Here is a 16776-nt window from a genome sequence, read left to right as displayed (position 1 = left end):
ACCTACTTGATAAATGGAAAGTGGAGCATAATACTATGTTGGCAATTTTGATCAGAGCAGTATGGTTGTTGAGTGAACAATAGATATCAACCTTTACCTTCTACAACTTCTTAAAAATGCTTCTGTGAAGTCCGTGAAAGCTATCGATATGACAACCTCCCAGGCATCTGCTACCAACCTACTACTGCAAAGCACCAAAAGAAAACCTCAGCGTCTGATTCGTCCTTCGCTTGCACAATGCATAATGTCAAGAAGTGCATAATGTCAAAGAAGTTACACGTAAACGAGAGTTTAGTTCTATTTTATTTGCAAAGAAACAATGTTAGATTTGTGCCTTCAGACTAGCACGCTTTAGTTTTGAACATATACGAGAAATTGCAAACCGGAGGAGTTCGATAAAAGAGATTGGATGTTGACTTTTTCTTTCTCCTCACATCAATCAAATGATCTGCCACCTTCCTCGGTTTTGGGCGGACCCTTCCACTTGAAATTGTCTGAATAGGATTTGACCTGCACAACGAGAAAACATCAGCAAAAGATGATGGCATCACAAACTTATACAACACAAGGGGTGCTTCATTTAAATTTTGATCCTTGACAAATTCAGGTCACAAAGCAAGCAAAACATATGAATATATCTTTCCGCTTGAAATGAGCAACTTCACAACATTGACAGTCCGACACTGTGATCCCTGCAATTTTCTTTTATATATAGAACAAAATGAAATAAATGTTCAACACCTTTGTTTGTTCACAAAAATAATTGCTTTATTTTCCTCAATAATAGAATCCTGTGGGTGAAATATCTGGTCATAATGTATTATACACAATTTTTAAATAATAAGTTCATTCCATGCGTTTCAATCTTTGCTGTATTGCCAAAAAAACACAAATCTAATGCCTCCCTAGTTGAGTGTTGAGTGTGATCAAATTTGTGACAACATTTTTACATCAAAATTTTTACATCTACATGTATAATTCTTTTTTCTCACAAAAGGTAAGTGGTGAAGGCGGAATTCGAACCCAAAACTTTTGAGTAGATAGTGAACAAAATGAATAGAGCAACTCACAATTATCTCAACAGAAGGAGAAAAAACCTTCCGCAAAGTGGTCTTTGCAAATAAAGCATTACAAATAACAATCTATAAAATCTTTAGCAGCATTAATTTGTTTGACCAATAGTGTATGCTTGAAGAAAGAATAACAAACCTGCAGAAGAGGAGTATGACGCTTCTTTACCTGCACAAAAGATTGAGGAAACGTCACATGTTTATATAGTCAAAAAAATCCTACTAAATTCATTATAACCACAAACAAGAAGAGAATTAAAATCCAAAAAAAACTTGAAAGAGGTTTCCACTTGTAAATGGTTGTCCAAAATCCTATCACAATACTCTACTATTTCAAAGAATTATTAATGCAACTACTGAGCCGTACATTTGTAGGAGACGTGCAAAGTTTTTTTAATCAAGACAATGCAGCCTCAGTATTGCTTCTGTTACCCATCTACTACTCCCATTAATCTATCACACATTTTGATGTTTATCAATTTCTTGTTACTTAACAACTATATGTGCAATTAAGATTAAGTTTAAACTTAGAATTAAATAAATACTTTACCTCTGACCAAACTCTACTGCCATGTTTTGAGTATCTGAAATCAATTACATATTTCTGATTTAGTATTTAATAACATATTTTCAATATTTAATACTCTCCAATATATAGTATGTAACTAGCCTAAAATAACTGTTGTGTGTCAGTTAATTGTGTCATTTCACTATATAACTCTAATATCATTTTGCTCCAATCCACGTTTAAATTTCACATAAAATAAAGTGGGCAACCCTCAAATAATAGAGTCCCTTCTTTGATCTTCTACCATTCTTCCCTTAAAAAGTTTTATAAACGTAAATCCTGTTCCTATTAAGAGATTATTTTGAACACCATATCTATGAACAAATATTATTTTCCTTATTTCTCCTTTTTTTTCTTTCCTTTCTTTCGTCTTCCTGACTAACCTTCCCATTTGATCTCTGCCCACCACCATCATTGTAACACCCTTCCACCTTGGACCTACAGTTTGATGCTGCTGGCCAAAGGTGCTGGCAATCTCCACCTAGTCATTTGGTCAATGGTCACCTATAGCATGGCCTACATGCCGCTGGACCATCATCTCAGCAATTTTCTCGACACTTCTGGAAACACTGGCTCCAACTCTTCCACATCAACAACATTCTCCATGGGTCTAACACCACCAGCATTGTCATGTTCATGCCAATGTGTTCGACTCGATGTTCTCTTAGACCACAACCCCCTCTATGGCACCGCTAATGCACTCTCTCCATCACCCACCCCTCCTTGCCACTGGCTTTGTTGCCCTAGCTTGTACACATACTTAACCTCAGCACTGATTGCTAAGGGCAGAATTAGACATAGAGAACTGCTTCATCATATGGAAAACCTACTTGACTTCACCAATGAGGAACAGGATGCACTAGCGCATTTGCAATGGCAATGATGAGAGGAATTTCCACCCATCAACAAAAGCAATTGGTTGGTAAGTCCCCATCTAACACTGTTTGAAAGTATTCTCCTTAGTTGAATAACAATCTGGAGTATAATATTGCTACAGGATTTTCAATTCTAATTAATCAAAGACTAAGACTGAGCAGCCCATACCACAAAATCCCATCCATACTTCTCTGCGAATGCTTTTGCAGCTTCTTCACTGTCAAAAGTTAGACCTGCATCGCCTACATTTGCATAGGGATCCCCAGTAGATGTCCAGCCCATCAATGGATTCTCCCACCTAGAAGGCATAAGATGTCAGGATAAACAAGCAATCACTCAATTCCCAGTTATCCCTGCTTTAATCTACTATGTCACATATGAAGTTTGAACAGCAACCAATCAACAAAAGGGCATGTGATAAGTCATCAAGAAGAAATTCAGTAACAAATAGCTTTAGTATGTAGAATAAATTTACAAATTACATATCTTAACAATTAAAGTTAGGTTAAAAGCTTCCACATATGTCATTCTGAAGATTAAAAAAATGAATTTGCTGGTTGCATTGAGAGACCATAAACAATATTATTTTAGCTTAAGTTCTGACAGTTAAAATATTTATAATCTACAGAGTTACAAATATTACCAGCATTCTGAAACAAAAATTTTCAACGAGTTACTCAACCAATGTTGTCAATGCTATATACATGCGTTCTCCAACTTTACAAGACAACTCATCTGTTAATAATATCCTCAATCAGACTCGAAATATTGAATCCTAGTAACAAATATGGATCAGACCAGTAAATACTAAAACCAGTGGGTAAATTAATAAAATAACTTTAAATTTTGTAGTGTTACTAAATACTAGTAACAAAAACTTATCAGACCAGTAAATTGGTAAACTAATTAAACAATATTGAAAATCATATACTAACAATATTTGACAGAAATCTGTTCTACATCAGCATACCACTACCCAGTTGAACCAGTATTGAGGGAGTGGTGCAGCATATGTTTCATTTCCTTTGTGTGCACATGCATAGTGCTGGCAAGGTTCAGAAGTAAAGATTCCAAATTCGGTTTGAATTCATATCAAGGTTGAGAAGGAGATATATAGCAAACCCTATAATGTTCACAGCACTTGTGTTTGATTGTTCATTATAAATCAAAACTGTGCAAGGCTTGTAAGATTGCCAATTTTACACCAACTTGTTAGAGTAGCGAACAGATAAGATATTGTTTAGTTTCTAAAAATCAAAAGAAAAATAATATGATTAATAAAATGGAAAAAGAATCAATCATATGGAATTTAGACTGTTATCGGAATAAGTATTATTTTATACATCACAAGAATAGAGTACCCTTAAACCTAGTTTATGAAGAATAACTTTCGGAAATAAGGCAATGGATCTAGGTGCATTCCATATGTCTTATGTACTTGACAAACAGCATAAAAGCAGAAACGGTGCATGTACAAGTGTCAGGCATGCCTTGGCCTCTTAGGTATGATTCGCCAGCAAAAGCACAATAAAATATGACATCACAGCTGGTGTTTCATATCTTAATTCAACATTTTACAAGCTAAAACAAAACCACTGTCCCTTAAAGCAGAAATGTGGAAATGAGACTATCGAAACAAACACTAATTATATTACCCATTTTTCATGTCAATTTGCAAGTTAAGATGGAGTCATTTTCATGATGACTATATGAAACCAACATATTATGTAACAGAAAACTCAGATGCTCTGCTAGACAAAGCAGTCGAGATGCCCATCCTCATCCCATCTTTTTATAATGACGAAAGCACTCAAATGAATGAAGAACTGGAGAATCATACTTCTGGGTCGACACAAAGTTGATCTTCCACTTTCCAACTTTTCCAGAACCTTGCTGGGTTGCAGTCCGAGCTGGTGAATATATTATGACCTGTATATCAGTGCATAAATAAGTCCAGACAAAGAAACACAAACCAATAGATGAAGCACGAAGGAAAAAAAATCTAAGCAGCCAACCAATGATGTTAAAACAGCAGGTTACATTCGGGAACTGTTCGAAGCAACTTAGATGGCTATTGTTTTATAGTCCTTAAAGATCCAATTCGACATTCTCCTTCAGAAAACACTTGGGACTAATATCATACGACTGCATTGTTTTCCCACGACGACAAGATCAAGAATATCGGGACCAGAATCAATTAAAATGCCCTATCCAACAAACTTCAAAGCAAAGTAAGGAAAACCCTAATTGCCAAAGGCCGAAAATTGACCATCATGTTGCTTAAAGTAGATTTACCTACGAATTCCTAGAATACCAGCCGATGAATGAAAATCTGAGGAATAAAGCAATTAAAAGAAGGAGAAAGAATCGAGTGCAAGGGGGTACCCGGCGCCGGAGGTGTTCTTGAGGGACGCCAGAAACGGTTCCGATCTCGCCGGGCCTGAGCTCGACGAGGGAGTCCGAGGCGAGCGATCTCGTCTGCGAGAGGGAGACGAAGCGCGCATGAGCGAGGCGAGCAAGGGAGGTGCCTTGACGCCGGAGAGGAGCAGCCATCTCTGCCTCGACGGCGGAGAGAGAGGGGAAATGGGAGCGTTCGGTTATTAGCGGAACGATCTCGATCGGCGATGCTGCCGCGGCGGTCTGTGCTTTACGTTTGCAATTCGGGCCGTACTTCCACCATCTAATTTTGGGCTCATTAATTTGGGCCGAATGTCGGATGAGAAATTAGGGTTCGGTTTCTATGCGGATCGGATTTTGTACTGTTGGGATCCAATCGATCCGATCAACTCATACTTTTGTGTTATCTTGATGATCAGAATTCCACAATCTCCAAACAACTTGTCTTAGTAAGGAAGTAATCAAACAACAATTGCCAGCCCACCATTAGTTTCTATTTATTCGATTGGTGGTTTGTAATAGCAATCATCACATAGTACTGTATTAGCTATTGTCTCCCTTTGGGGAGTATGAATTCACCATAGTTCCCTTTCATATGGGCTGCAAGTCGAAAAGAAGCATCACCATCATTGTTCTTTGCTGCCACAACAAGATAGCAATCCATAGTCTTCCTCGACGATGATGCTCCTCCATGAATGGATCACTTCATCCTCATAGTTCTTCTATGATTCTTTATTTGTAATATGCCAGAGGAGTTGTCAAACTCATCTCCATGTATTGCTGAACACAAACATCATCACAGCTTTACTGATACCCTTCTGCTGCGTTTCCTTGTTATTCTGTCAAGTGTGAGAATGTTTTGATGAGATGTTTAGAATCCCAATTCTCTTTAATTTACATGACCAATTACTGAGTAAGCTTCTTTGTGTTAGGAACTAATGCTCCATACACTCATCTGTAAGAGAGTGCAGCCACTCTCCTCTCCATGACAGATGAAGTCTGCATGCACCAGCAATCATCATGCAGCTGCAGCCTTTTGTTTTCTTTCTTTCTCCTGTGGCTTTTGCTAGGGAGTGTGTGTCCTCTCCAATTATTGGAAGAATCCAAGGCTGATAGGCACCATCTATATTTGAGGGGTGGGTTGGACTCTTCCTGGTGGTTGGTACAGGGGGCCTTCAAGTTTCCTATATCTGCACTGCATTCCCTCTCCCTCAGATTAATTTTCCTCATGTTTTGCCTCCAAGAGTTGAGCAGATCTGTAAAAAGTAGTTTCATGCTACAAAATGGCAATTATATGACCACATTTATGAGCAGTTTATTACATGAAGAACTTCTTGGGTTATGTTTTCCTGTCAACAACTAGTTTCACCACCTTTGATTCATTCAAGCAACCAGAAAAGTAACAATTCACAAGCATTGTTCTTATGAATCTGAAAGTGTTTTCCCAGTATCACATAAGGCATTAGCACAGAAAAGGGCTCCTGGAATTTGAAGCATTCCAACTCCATATGTTCCAAGTAAGAAAGTTTTACAAGCGGATACCGGCATCGAAATAGTAGTTTCTTTTAAGAGCATGCATATCTCATGAAACGTAAGAGGACGTAGAACACATCTTCTTATGGTCGATACTGCATCAAGGGAGAACAAGAAAAAGGACACCACTCATAAAGGGATGAACCAGTAGGATAGCAGACGAAAGATTGGAATTTGATCACGCCGCAGATGCTTCCGCGCAGGCTGTTGCCTCGCATGAAATCTTCTCTTCGCCGTTCTCAAGTTGGCTGTAGTTTCCCTTCTCTTTGAAGAGCTGGATGTGGTGATGCTTGCAGTACAGCCTTCCCTCATGCGCAATGTAGTTCGAAGGGCTGATGACACATCCTCCACGGGAACATTTGAAGCAGCTCTTGTGATATGCAGTGCCGTTAACCGTGACCTACGACAGAGATTTGAAATTCGAATCCTTGAATCGATTCTTTCATGTTGCATGCTATAATGAACTAGAAAACCAGTGCATAATTTGAAACTATTCGATCAGGTGAACGCTATCGAAAGGTATGCAAATCGGGATAATCCCAATCTGTGTTTTTTAATGGATTGGCAGGTCAGATTCATTCTCATATCAGAAAATATGAACAATTTGCGAGACAGATATTTTTCTACTTGAAAGATGACTTTGATAAGTGTCAATTGTTGGAATTTGCGATGTGATGCGTAAGTAATGAAGAAAGACCGGACAGGATGGAGTTTGTAAGTGGTAAACTCAAATAGAATGAAATTACCCTTTCGATCGGATAAACAGTCTTGTTGCATCCAACACACTTCTCTCTGGTGCCAGCAAAAGCACTTGAAACCTTGCTTGCATTCTGTACAGCATATTCCAGTCCATTATCGACAGGGGATATAGCAAATTATATGCAAGTATAGACAAACAACAGGCTCTGAAAAGAAGAAAAAGCTGAATCTATAAGGAAATAGGTTTAGGAATTGCCGAATTTGCATCCTATACAATTGAACACCACATGAACTTCAAGAACACTAATGGATCATTATACCTCGTTCTCGACATGTTTTTCGGGTTTGACAATCTTCGGTGTCCCTGAAACAGAGAAGGACGAACCACCATTTTTATGTAACACAGCAGCAAGTATGTCGAAGAGATTGGGAGAAACCACGATTACCTTCAAAGCTTTTGTCCAGGCTGCCGGTCATCTTGAAAAGCTGATCAAAATGGGGTCTGCAGTACAGGACTCCCTCGAAGGAGTTGTAGTTTCCCAGCTGCAATGAGACAATAGCAACAGAATGATGAAGAAAGATGTTGCTCTCAAGCTATAGAGATGTGCATGAGTCTTCAGCAGCGATTTCAAGTTTCTATTGCCATAAATGCAGATGAATCTGAAGATCCTAAGATTGTACATAATATTGCATCGAGGAACTCATAGATTTGAAGAGTGCACTCCGAACCAATTCTTTAAGAACAAATCACTCGTCAAAGGATGATAGATGAAGCGTGTGCAGTTATAAATGACAACATGATTCAGCTCCCAATCTCACACCCATCTTGATCAGCTAAGTTCTCAAAAGCAATTGGTGTATGAGACACCGAATCGGAAATTTAACGAACGAGAGATGGTCTTGCAGACGATCAAACCATAACCTTATCATGGAACAAGAACAGCAGCTGAAGATTGATCTTCCGTTCTTCTAACACGAGAAACAGGGCAGGCGAAAGAGAAAAGGAGGAGCACCTTCAAGGTCCCCTTGCAGTGATGGCATCTGAAGCAAGCCTTGTGGTAGATCCGGTTGTCGGCGGTGAGCTTGTCGACCAAGTACACCGTCTTGTCGCACGCCGTGCACTTAGTCGTCGTCCCCTGGAACGCCATGGCTCTTCTCCCACTCCTACTTGCGCGCACCCTCCTCGACTCACCACCCGTTCTCGTGTTACCGCCGAGCTCCCTCAGGCGTCGGCAAGGCCCGGAGAGAGGGAAGACGTCAGCTGCAGACAATTGCGGTGGAGGCAAGCAAATAAAGGAGTGGGGAGGAGGGGGGGTAATGATGAAGATGCATGGGGAGACAGGTAAGAGTTGATGGGAAGCGACAGGTTTGTCGCCGAGCTTAATGCATGCACAACTATTATTTGCAGCAACGTTTTCGCCCATCGCTGCTGTTCTCTCTATTATTAATCTGCTTTCTTTAGACGAGTGAGATAAATAATAATAATAATAATCAATGCCCAGCTGGAAGGAAAGATGACATGGAGAAGGAATAGATGATCCCTGTCGCACCCTCGATGTTATTGCTGTCGTTTACGTACGAGTGGCTGCAGCAAAGAGATGAACGAAACCTGACTCTTCTTCTAATCACACTCAGCTTTAATTTTGGGAGGCAAAGTGAACATTTTAAAGTCCCGAGCAGGTGAAGAGGCACCTAATAAAGCTTCACGTAATCCGAATTAGTTGACGGGTCGGAGTCATGCTTTGGACTTATGCCTCTAATAAAATTTTTACCGATCGATTAGTAGTAAGGGCCAGCATAGCATTACTACTGGTCCTAATTGTGTCTTTCTACCGTTGATAAAAGTGGAGGATGGGATGGGGCCCTGGAAATAATGGGTGCACGACAAGGACATTGCCAGCTACTTTCGACTCGTAAACTCCAGATAGAAGACGCACTGCAGCTTATGTTTCTTTCCTGCAATGGTACCACTCTGCACTGTGTAAACTGTAGCTCATGTTGTTTCTCTTGCAATCCGGACTGTATCGTCACTGTTTTGAACTTGTCGTCTAATCAATTCCAAAGTTAACGATAGATAGATCGACTTGAATTCGAACTACAGCGGTTGTAAACAATATTATGTATATTTTCTTTTCAAATTAATTTGAATTCGAACATTCGAATTCTATGTAATAGTGGAATAAAAATTCTTCCTCCATCGAGTCGTGTTTCCGAACCACATCTGTGCTGCTAGAGATTGTGATGATTGATGAGATGGAAGTTGGCTGGCAGCTGCTGCCGCTGATGATGAGAACGGAGGCAGGCCAGCAAACTGCCAGCTTCGTTTCTGCACTTCCACTTGCTGCTGCTGCTGCTGCTACTGACCAACCATCGGATTGCTTCTCATTTGGCCAACGTCTTCACCATTATTATTTCTTTTCCTTTCATGAGTTGGTGGTGGTGGAAGTCGCGATGGCATCCTACCCACCTAAGTTCATATTTCTTCGGATGCTCGCAAGCCGACGGTGGGCATGATATTGGGTCGGATTCTACTATGTCCGAATTCGGATCCGATAAGTTCACGGGCCGGTCAATTACTGGGCAATTCCGAGATGATTAGGCCCATTAACAATAGTCTAACTTATCATATCTTCACTAAAATGACTCTCGAGGATTCCACGGAAGAGATGCTATGCTTTGAACATTATGATGTTGTGTATCTAACTATTTAATAGAGCATAATATATCATTTTATAAATATTGAAGAAGCTGATTAGTTTAGTTGATAGGGAATATTCTAGCACCAATCGTAAGTTGCTAGCTGGCAGTTGTCAGGGAGTTGACATGCAGGATAGCACGACATCTGTCTGACGTGGGAGAGGGTTAGGCTAGCGATCGACACTCTCTCGGTCATCCTCTGTCGACCCCACGTCGCACGAGGTGGTACAGATCGACGTCATGCCATAAGAGTCCGAAAAGGCTAACCCATGCTGCATAGGGCTGTACGAGTTGGCCGCTTGCATGAATACACCACAAGAGATACGAGTGGCCCCTGCACAACCGTAGTTCCCTCCCATTGTCTCTACAAATATAAAAATCGATCCCCGACGTTTGAAGAATGGATCGATCCCCAAAAACCCCCATAAGATATAGAACCAATCTCCATCAGCTAACTAAAGTATCAAAGGGTTCGAGTTGAAAATCCCACCCGACATCGACTTGTTATGTAGGGTCTTGACGAAGAACGAACATACTCTAGTTTTACCTCGGGATAACTTTGGAATCATCCTCGCCAATCCCAACTTAGCTTCAACCTTCTTCGAGAAGATTCACTCAAACAACTTTGCACATTCGGGACAAGATCATGCCATACTGATCACTGATTAAGTTGTTAAAAGACTTTATCGGATGATAACGATGACTTTGTGATCAAATTTCATGTTTACTATTTATTGTTTAAAAAAATTTCAAGGGCTCTTTTCGGAGTGATATGAATATAATCTCCCCTAAAAGAGAAGATAAAGAAACGAATGCTTGGCCAATCCAATCTGCCACGTCGGCAGGGTGATGACAACTAAAACCGTATCCACCACACAAGCTGACCTACCACCTCATCACCAAATCATCTTGTCCTCCCAAAGTCAAGTCCATTCTAGAAACTATAACTGCAAACTAATACTAGACACCGAGATCCGGGTCAACCAAGACATGGGGAAGGCCTTAACATTGTGATAGATTGAATCACCTAAATTTCTCAAGTAATCGACACACGATATGTAACGTGGTTTGACCACTGTCGACTCCCAAAAACCTTTGGCTATCGAATGAGAACTCTTGTGATCTCTTAAATTTCTTATATCAATGTTATTTCATCTAAGAGATCAAATCATTTGTGGGAGGAGAAGTATGATCTCTCTCTCTCTCTCTAAGCTAATACAAGCGAGCAAGACATACATTAAATTTCGTGTGATCACCTATTCTTTTATAATATAGTTTATATTATAATATATAATCAGATATTAATCGAATGAAACAAAAATTCACAGTGATGTGATGACGAGCATCCGCACACCACATGGATCATGTGCATCGAATGGACCATTCATTACACAGTCCCAAGTCTCAACACAAGATATCCTTTTCCAACTATAAATAAGTTGATGGTGCAGGATAATAAGTTTAAAGGCCGTTGATGTATGGTGCAGACCTAAATCAACATGTCTCACGAGGTTGATGTTGACTTTTGAAAAGAAGACTCCCTTGATGACAAGGTGAGAGAGAGAGGTTATCTTCGATGAGCTCGAAACATGTCCATGATTTGTGTAGAATAAGATCATGGCTATCAAAGACAGCAACAACATATGTAGAATTAACTTGTCTCATGGTAAGTGATGAGCATGAAGATTATATTTGTCGTTGTTTTCTTCTATACCCTTGGCCATTCTCTGTTGATCGAAGAGTGGCGGTCATAACTCGATTATTTGGAATTGACAGGTTTGGCTTGCATCGAGTGGATATGCCCCCCCCCCCCCCCCCCTCTCAAGCTCTATCCACTTTGCATCCGTTCTTAGCACGGAGCTTCGGTATTTATCTGCCATGCAAAACAACAGATAAGAATGACGTCCTTCTTCTGGAAGGTGGAAAAAAGGTAGCACTTAAGACCCACCCAACATCCTTCGCATGACCTCCGTGATGACACCTTTGACTCGCTGCCACTCGTTCCACTTTGTTTTGCCGTCCGTCGCTTAATCCCCAATGCATCCATAGAATCCAAATAAATTACATGACTCCTTAACTCTTATGTTCTACCTATGCTCTGAGATATGTTATGATGCCAGATGGCGCTTCTAGATTAATGATCATTCAATAATCATCCTGGAAACCAGATATTGACTTCGTCGTTATTGATCGATGTTTATTGAGTTAGACAGATTATATTTATATGCTTGATTAACACGTCAACGTTAAATTATTTCTCTTATATGGACTATGTAGGCTATGGTCCAACTTGATGGCCGTGTCTCAATACACCCCACATGCAGAACATGACCCACTGACACAGTTTCTCCTTGCGGCCGAAGAGGACTCTCTTATCGTGTAGCAATGTGGAAACCTAAAAATTCCTAATGGAAGGATTCAACACCCAACCGCTCTCTGCCTGTTCTTGCAAGTTACACCGCACTGAACCCACAAGTCAACACCGAGATAAATATACGGGCGACAGAAGCTTCCTTGAACGGCTGAGACCTGAAACTATCGTCTTATATATACTAGCGTACATCGAACAGAAAAGGGTGACTTTGAGAAATCCGTAGCAGATTCACATGCGATATTGCCCAAACTATGTTCTGCGGGACAGCAAGCTTCAAGAGCGTCGACAGTGATCCATGGACTCCTTCCTCGCCCAAGGCAGCGAAAAAGAAGGCCGGCAAGAACCCCTACTCGGCCAGAGGCCTCGACAAGTTCGCCACCCTGCTCGCCGAGCTCGAGGCTCGCAAGGAGCGGGTGCTGGCGAGGGCCGCGTCGCAAGGGGCGGCGGCCATGGTGCGGTTCACGTACTCCGGCCCGAACGAGTGGATACCGATCATCGTCAAGATAAGGGATCCACAAGTCGAAGCCGGCAAGCCGTCTGACGTCGAGAAGCCCAAGGCGCCGCCTCCGGTGCAGGCCATCTCGGAGGCTTCCCCGCCCGAAAAGGACGTTGGCGAGGGGGTGGAGACGGTGGCGCCGGAGACGAAACCGAAGGGCCACTTTTCTTGGGGCGTGGGAGGGGCCAAGGGGTGGTCTGGGAAGAACTGGAGGCCGAGCTACTACTGGCCTTTGGTGGCGGTGCTGATGCTGCTTTGCTTGGTCATGTTCGGGAGGGTGTTCGCCATATGCTGCACCACCGTGTGGTGGTACATGGTGCCGATCATGCAGGGCGAGAGCGGTGCAGGTGTGAGGAGGTCCATCAAGAAGAAGAAGGATTACGGGAGGAGACTAAGTGACAAGCGGATGGCTGGCAATTTAGCACCTGCACCTTCTTTCCAGGCCAACAAGGTCAGGGGTGCGCAGGAAGCGTCGTCCCCTCGAGGCCATGTCAATGGAAAGAGAGGGTAATATGATCAGGAGAAGATCATCATCTTCTTCTTCTTCATCTTCTGCTTCTTCCTTTTTTCTTTCATTTTTTTTTGTTCTTCGTAGGGCTGTTCGATTTCTGTAATAATTAGGATCACTGCCGATGTATATATATTATCTCCGTGGAAGATGGTTTTGGTTGGGGATCAATCTCCAAGCTCATCGTCAAGGCTTTGTTCATAAGAAAATTTCTTTTCTCAAAGGTTGACTTGATCTTATTTTTCCGCGGGATTCAATGTAGCGTATTGCAAATTTCTTCCCCGCGCTTTAACATCATTCCCCGAAGCTCTCTGTCTGTACATTAGATTGAGACAACACGGGGGGGGGGGGTAAGAAAGGCGATTGGAGAGGCAAGTCGGGGCCCTACTAATTAATCCCTGCCATTTCGACGGGTAAGAAAGGCAGAAGCGACCTATCGAATAGTCTCAAATCTAAATTTCAATTGATTACGAGGTCTCACCAACCGTCTCTGCCTACTACCACGTTATTTCCATACGAGAAATGCTACGCGTAACGACTTGACTTAGTCATGACTCAAGTCGCGACTTCTACATGGAACACGATGCGCGTCCACCGTGGTTGAACTGGCCTCTTTGTGGCATGGCCACGTCAGCCAGTCACAACTCGAGTAGCGGCTTGAGTTGCGGCATCTAGCAAATTCTATGTCACTAATTTAAATAAGAATGACCAATATCAACACTAGACGTGCAGGATAGCTAAAAAGGATTCTATGCGAATCCCATTCACAAAGAAACTTCTTCCACTGACATGCGCCCGGCGTTATGCCGTTTTCTTGGTCGCCAAGGCATGCAAGAGGACCACAGCAAGATAGTGAGCTACTATAAATTCATGTATCGACTAACATAATGATTGCAAAAGAAAATTAAGATGTTGGAAACGTGTCATAGGATTGCAAAAATGTACCTTTGTAAATGAAATGAAGCTCAGGATCTGCGAGTCTTGTCCGGTCGAAGAGAAATCTTTTCTTATACTTCATGCTGAGACTATTTAATAATCTTTCATATAACTTTCACAAAAAAAAAAAAGAGGATTATATCCAAAAAACACAGATGCATTAATGTTGAATCTATAGAAAGAATGAATCAACTTGAACATTTTTAGAGGGAGTTTGATGCAGCATGTGAGTCAAAGTCAATCACATCCATCCATCTCAGATGCCACGTCGCCCTCTAAAACCTTTAGAGACAACTCACCCGTACTGTGTAGCGGAAGAGGAAGAATATATCCGCCACAGTACTTGTTTGGTTCTTTTGCTTTTGGGGAAATATGCTTAAACCAAAAGTAAGTCCATTATTCCCTCAGTCACACCGATCAAAAAAACCAAGTCCATCATGACCCACGAGCATCACATGTTACAAATTCTAAACCAAATTTTGGTCACCCTCAAATCAATCAAGAAATCCATAACTCCCAGCATCAAATTTTCATGACAACTTCAGAGAATCCTTTCGCTATTGCGAACCTAACCAACTTCCCAAGTGCCTGACAAAAGTGTGCTTTATGGAAAGCACAATCTTTTGCCCTCGGCTACGAGCTGGTTATAAAAGTCTCGCTGTCAATAAAGATATGTGAAGAATGCTAATAGTTCAGGTGGGTTCTTGGCCTAACAAGGGAATCTCCTTCTCAAGTCAAGTCTTTTGGTGCTTGTCTTGTTATCATAATTGTACTTCCTTTATCTATTTAACCTAGCCAGCAACTTCAGAATATAAATGAAGAAATATACATCCATTAGGATGGCATATCAACAACCAGTCTATACACATAATTGAGGTGGATGACAACCATTTTAAATATCAATACAGATATAAATTTTCAAATAACACTTGAAAATGTTTCACCATTTTCCTTTCACTAGATCATAGTTCATATAGTTAAAGAACCGGTTGAAACATTAAGTAAATATGTTGTTAGTATAATTATGCACAAGTATGAATGAGATTCAACATTGCTCTAGCTTAGGTAGTCAGAAACCTGCATGTTGTATCCTGGGGCTCTACCAGCTTAGCTCCTAGATTGATGCAGTCCCATCATTCCTGCATATGGTGGCAGAAAAAGGTTAATGGTGACAACAGTGACAATCAAGATACAACTAGACCGATAAAAGAAGATTTATGAGTGAAAAAGCCAGCCCGATCATTCCAAACCTCAAAGCATGCTTGACATATCTTAATCGTGCATCATTCAATCTTCACTGGGTGCCAATTAAAATAGAACCAAATCCTAAATAAATGCCTGAATAGCAATAAATATCTTGTTGTCGACCGATCAAACTTGAATTTTAGGCACTAATTCCCAAGACTGAAGCTTGCTCCAGTTATGCACTAGATCTATGGCTCTCTTCTTTTGCCTCTGGGCACCATATGTAACATTGGGCTCATGCATGCTGGTTACGTTTCTTATATATCTAGCCAACAAAGGGAAGAACTGCCCTTTCCGTTTCTCCAATTCTAGAAGGCTTCTGCCATATACTCCAGGAAACTTCATCTCTGTCCCAAGCTAAACAACAAAACACTCAAAGGATAAATGAAAAATTAAAGAACAATGTTGCCAGAATAGCATGGAGTGTAAGTACCTCTAGAAAACATAAATATAAGAGGGTTATGAATACTAACTTTAAACATACAACACGCCAGTACTTACAGACCGCCCATTGTACATCTACATGTTTTAGGAATCTCAAATGCTAGTGGAGGAAAGAATGTTATTTATTCTAGTTAGAACCATCTCGATTTCTTTAGGCTGGTTGGCTAGTTATTACCCTCTTTCGCATCTTATTTTTCATCGTATTTCTAACCTTCTACCACCTATTAACACCTTAACTTGTAACTTTATGTGCTGACTAATCTTGGAACATAATTTATCAAACAAGACAGCATCAATGTTCAAGCTACTATGATGGAAGGTTTTAAATACCAGTAATAGAAACTTCTTGGACCATTATGCACTAACCATATAGTACAATATAGTACACATGCACCAATAATATAACATAAAACTACTGGATATGTAGTATAAATCAGTTCACTAGTAGACAGTATGAAATTGGATAAGTATGGTGTGGTTGGTATGATTGATATACCATATCATTTGTAACCATGTTATGAGGAAACTTAAACATCATAAGCAAGGAATTCTTGTTGTTAGTAGTGCAGGGTCCTTTGCAAGCATCAATTTCCAGACTACTAATGTTATAATAGTGGCAGCAAAATCCAAAGTAACCATTTAGACATTTATATACCCGAACAGAAACACCTTCCAGTTCTTGAAATCATATACCTGCCATAATCCCCTTAATGGCCAAGATGGCCTAGTGACATAGGTACACAGGACATGATTGGCTTTAGCACAGAGATTTGTTGCATCATTCAATTGGAGAGGACTTCAAACGACTCAGAAAGATAATGACCAGTACAGCAGACCTGGGACTCAATCAAAAACCTGCTATGACTGGGTGGAACCAAGCAGACCAGCTGGGCCAACCAGAGCGATTAAGAATCTGCCACTAACCAGCATGAA

At 40.9% G+C, this 16776-nt stretch overlaps 3 protein-coding genes across 3 annotated transcripts; 1 reads left to right on the top strand and 2 right to left on the bottom strand.

Moving 5' to 3' along the window:
• Positions 1-273: 273 nt before the first annotated feature.
• LOC135645162 (NADH dehydrogenase [ubiquinone] iron-sulfur protein 4, mitochondrial-like) lies at positions 274-5157 on the bottom strand. Its single transcript, XM_065163276.1, has 5 exons — positions 4900-5157; positions 4355-4443; positions 2683-2812; positions 1210-1239; positions 274-510 (listed from the first exon to the last, which is right to left on the bottom strand). Exons 1-5 carry the CDS (start codon positions 5065-5067, stop codon positions 436-438), a joined length of 492 nt encoding a protein of 163 aa, XP_065019348.1. The 5' UTR covers positions 5068-5157; the 3' UTR covers positions 274-435.
• Positions 5158-6373: 1216 nt separating this feature from the next.
• LOC103995798 (LIM domain-containing protein WLIM1) lies at positions 6374-8466 on the bottom strand. Its single transcript, XM_009416495.3, has 5 exons — positions 8157-8466; positions 7590-7686; positions 7464-7507; positions 7191-7274; positions 6374-6844 (listed from the first exon to the last, which is right to left on the bottom strand). Exons 1-5 carry the CDS (start codon positions 8289-8291, stop codon positions 6623-6625), a joined length of 582 nt encoding a protein of 193 aa, XP_009414770.1. The 5' UTR covers positions 8292-8466; the 3' UTR covers positions 6374-6622.
• A 3936-nt stretch (positions 8467-12402) lies between these two features.
• On the top strand, positions 12403-13401 carry LOC103995799 (uncharacterized). Its single transcript, XM_009416496.3, has one exon. It carries the CDS (start codon positions 12466-12468, stop codon positions 13219-13221), a length of 756 nt encoding a protein of 251 aa, XP_009414771.2. The 5' UTR covers positions 12403-12465; the 3' UTR covers positions 13222-13401.
• The last annotated feature ends 3375 nt before the right edge of the window (positions 13402-16776 follow it).

This window comes from Musa acuminata, chromosome BXJ3-8 (genome assembly GCF_036884655.1).
Source record: "Musa acuminata AAA Group cultivar baxijiao chromosome BXJ3-8, Cavendish_Baxijiao_AAA, whole genome shotgun sequence".
NCBI classification, from domain to species: Eukaryota; Viridiplantae; Streptophyta; class Magnoliopsida; order Zingiberales; family Musaceae; genus Musa; species Musa acuminata.
This window is presented reverse-complemented; position numbering and strand designations above follow the sequence as displayed.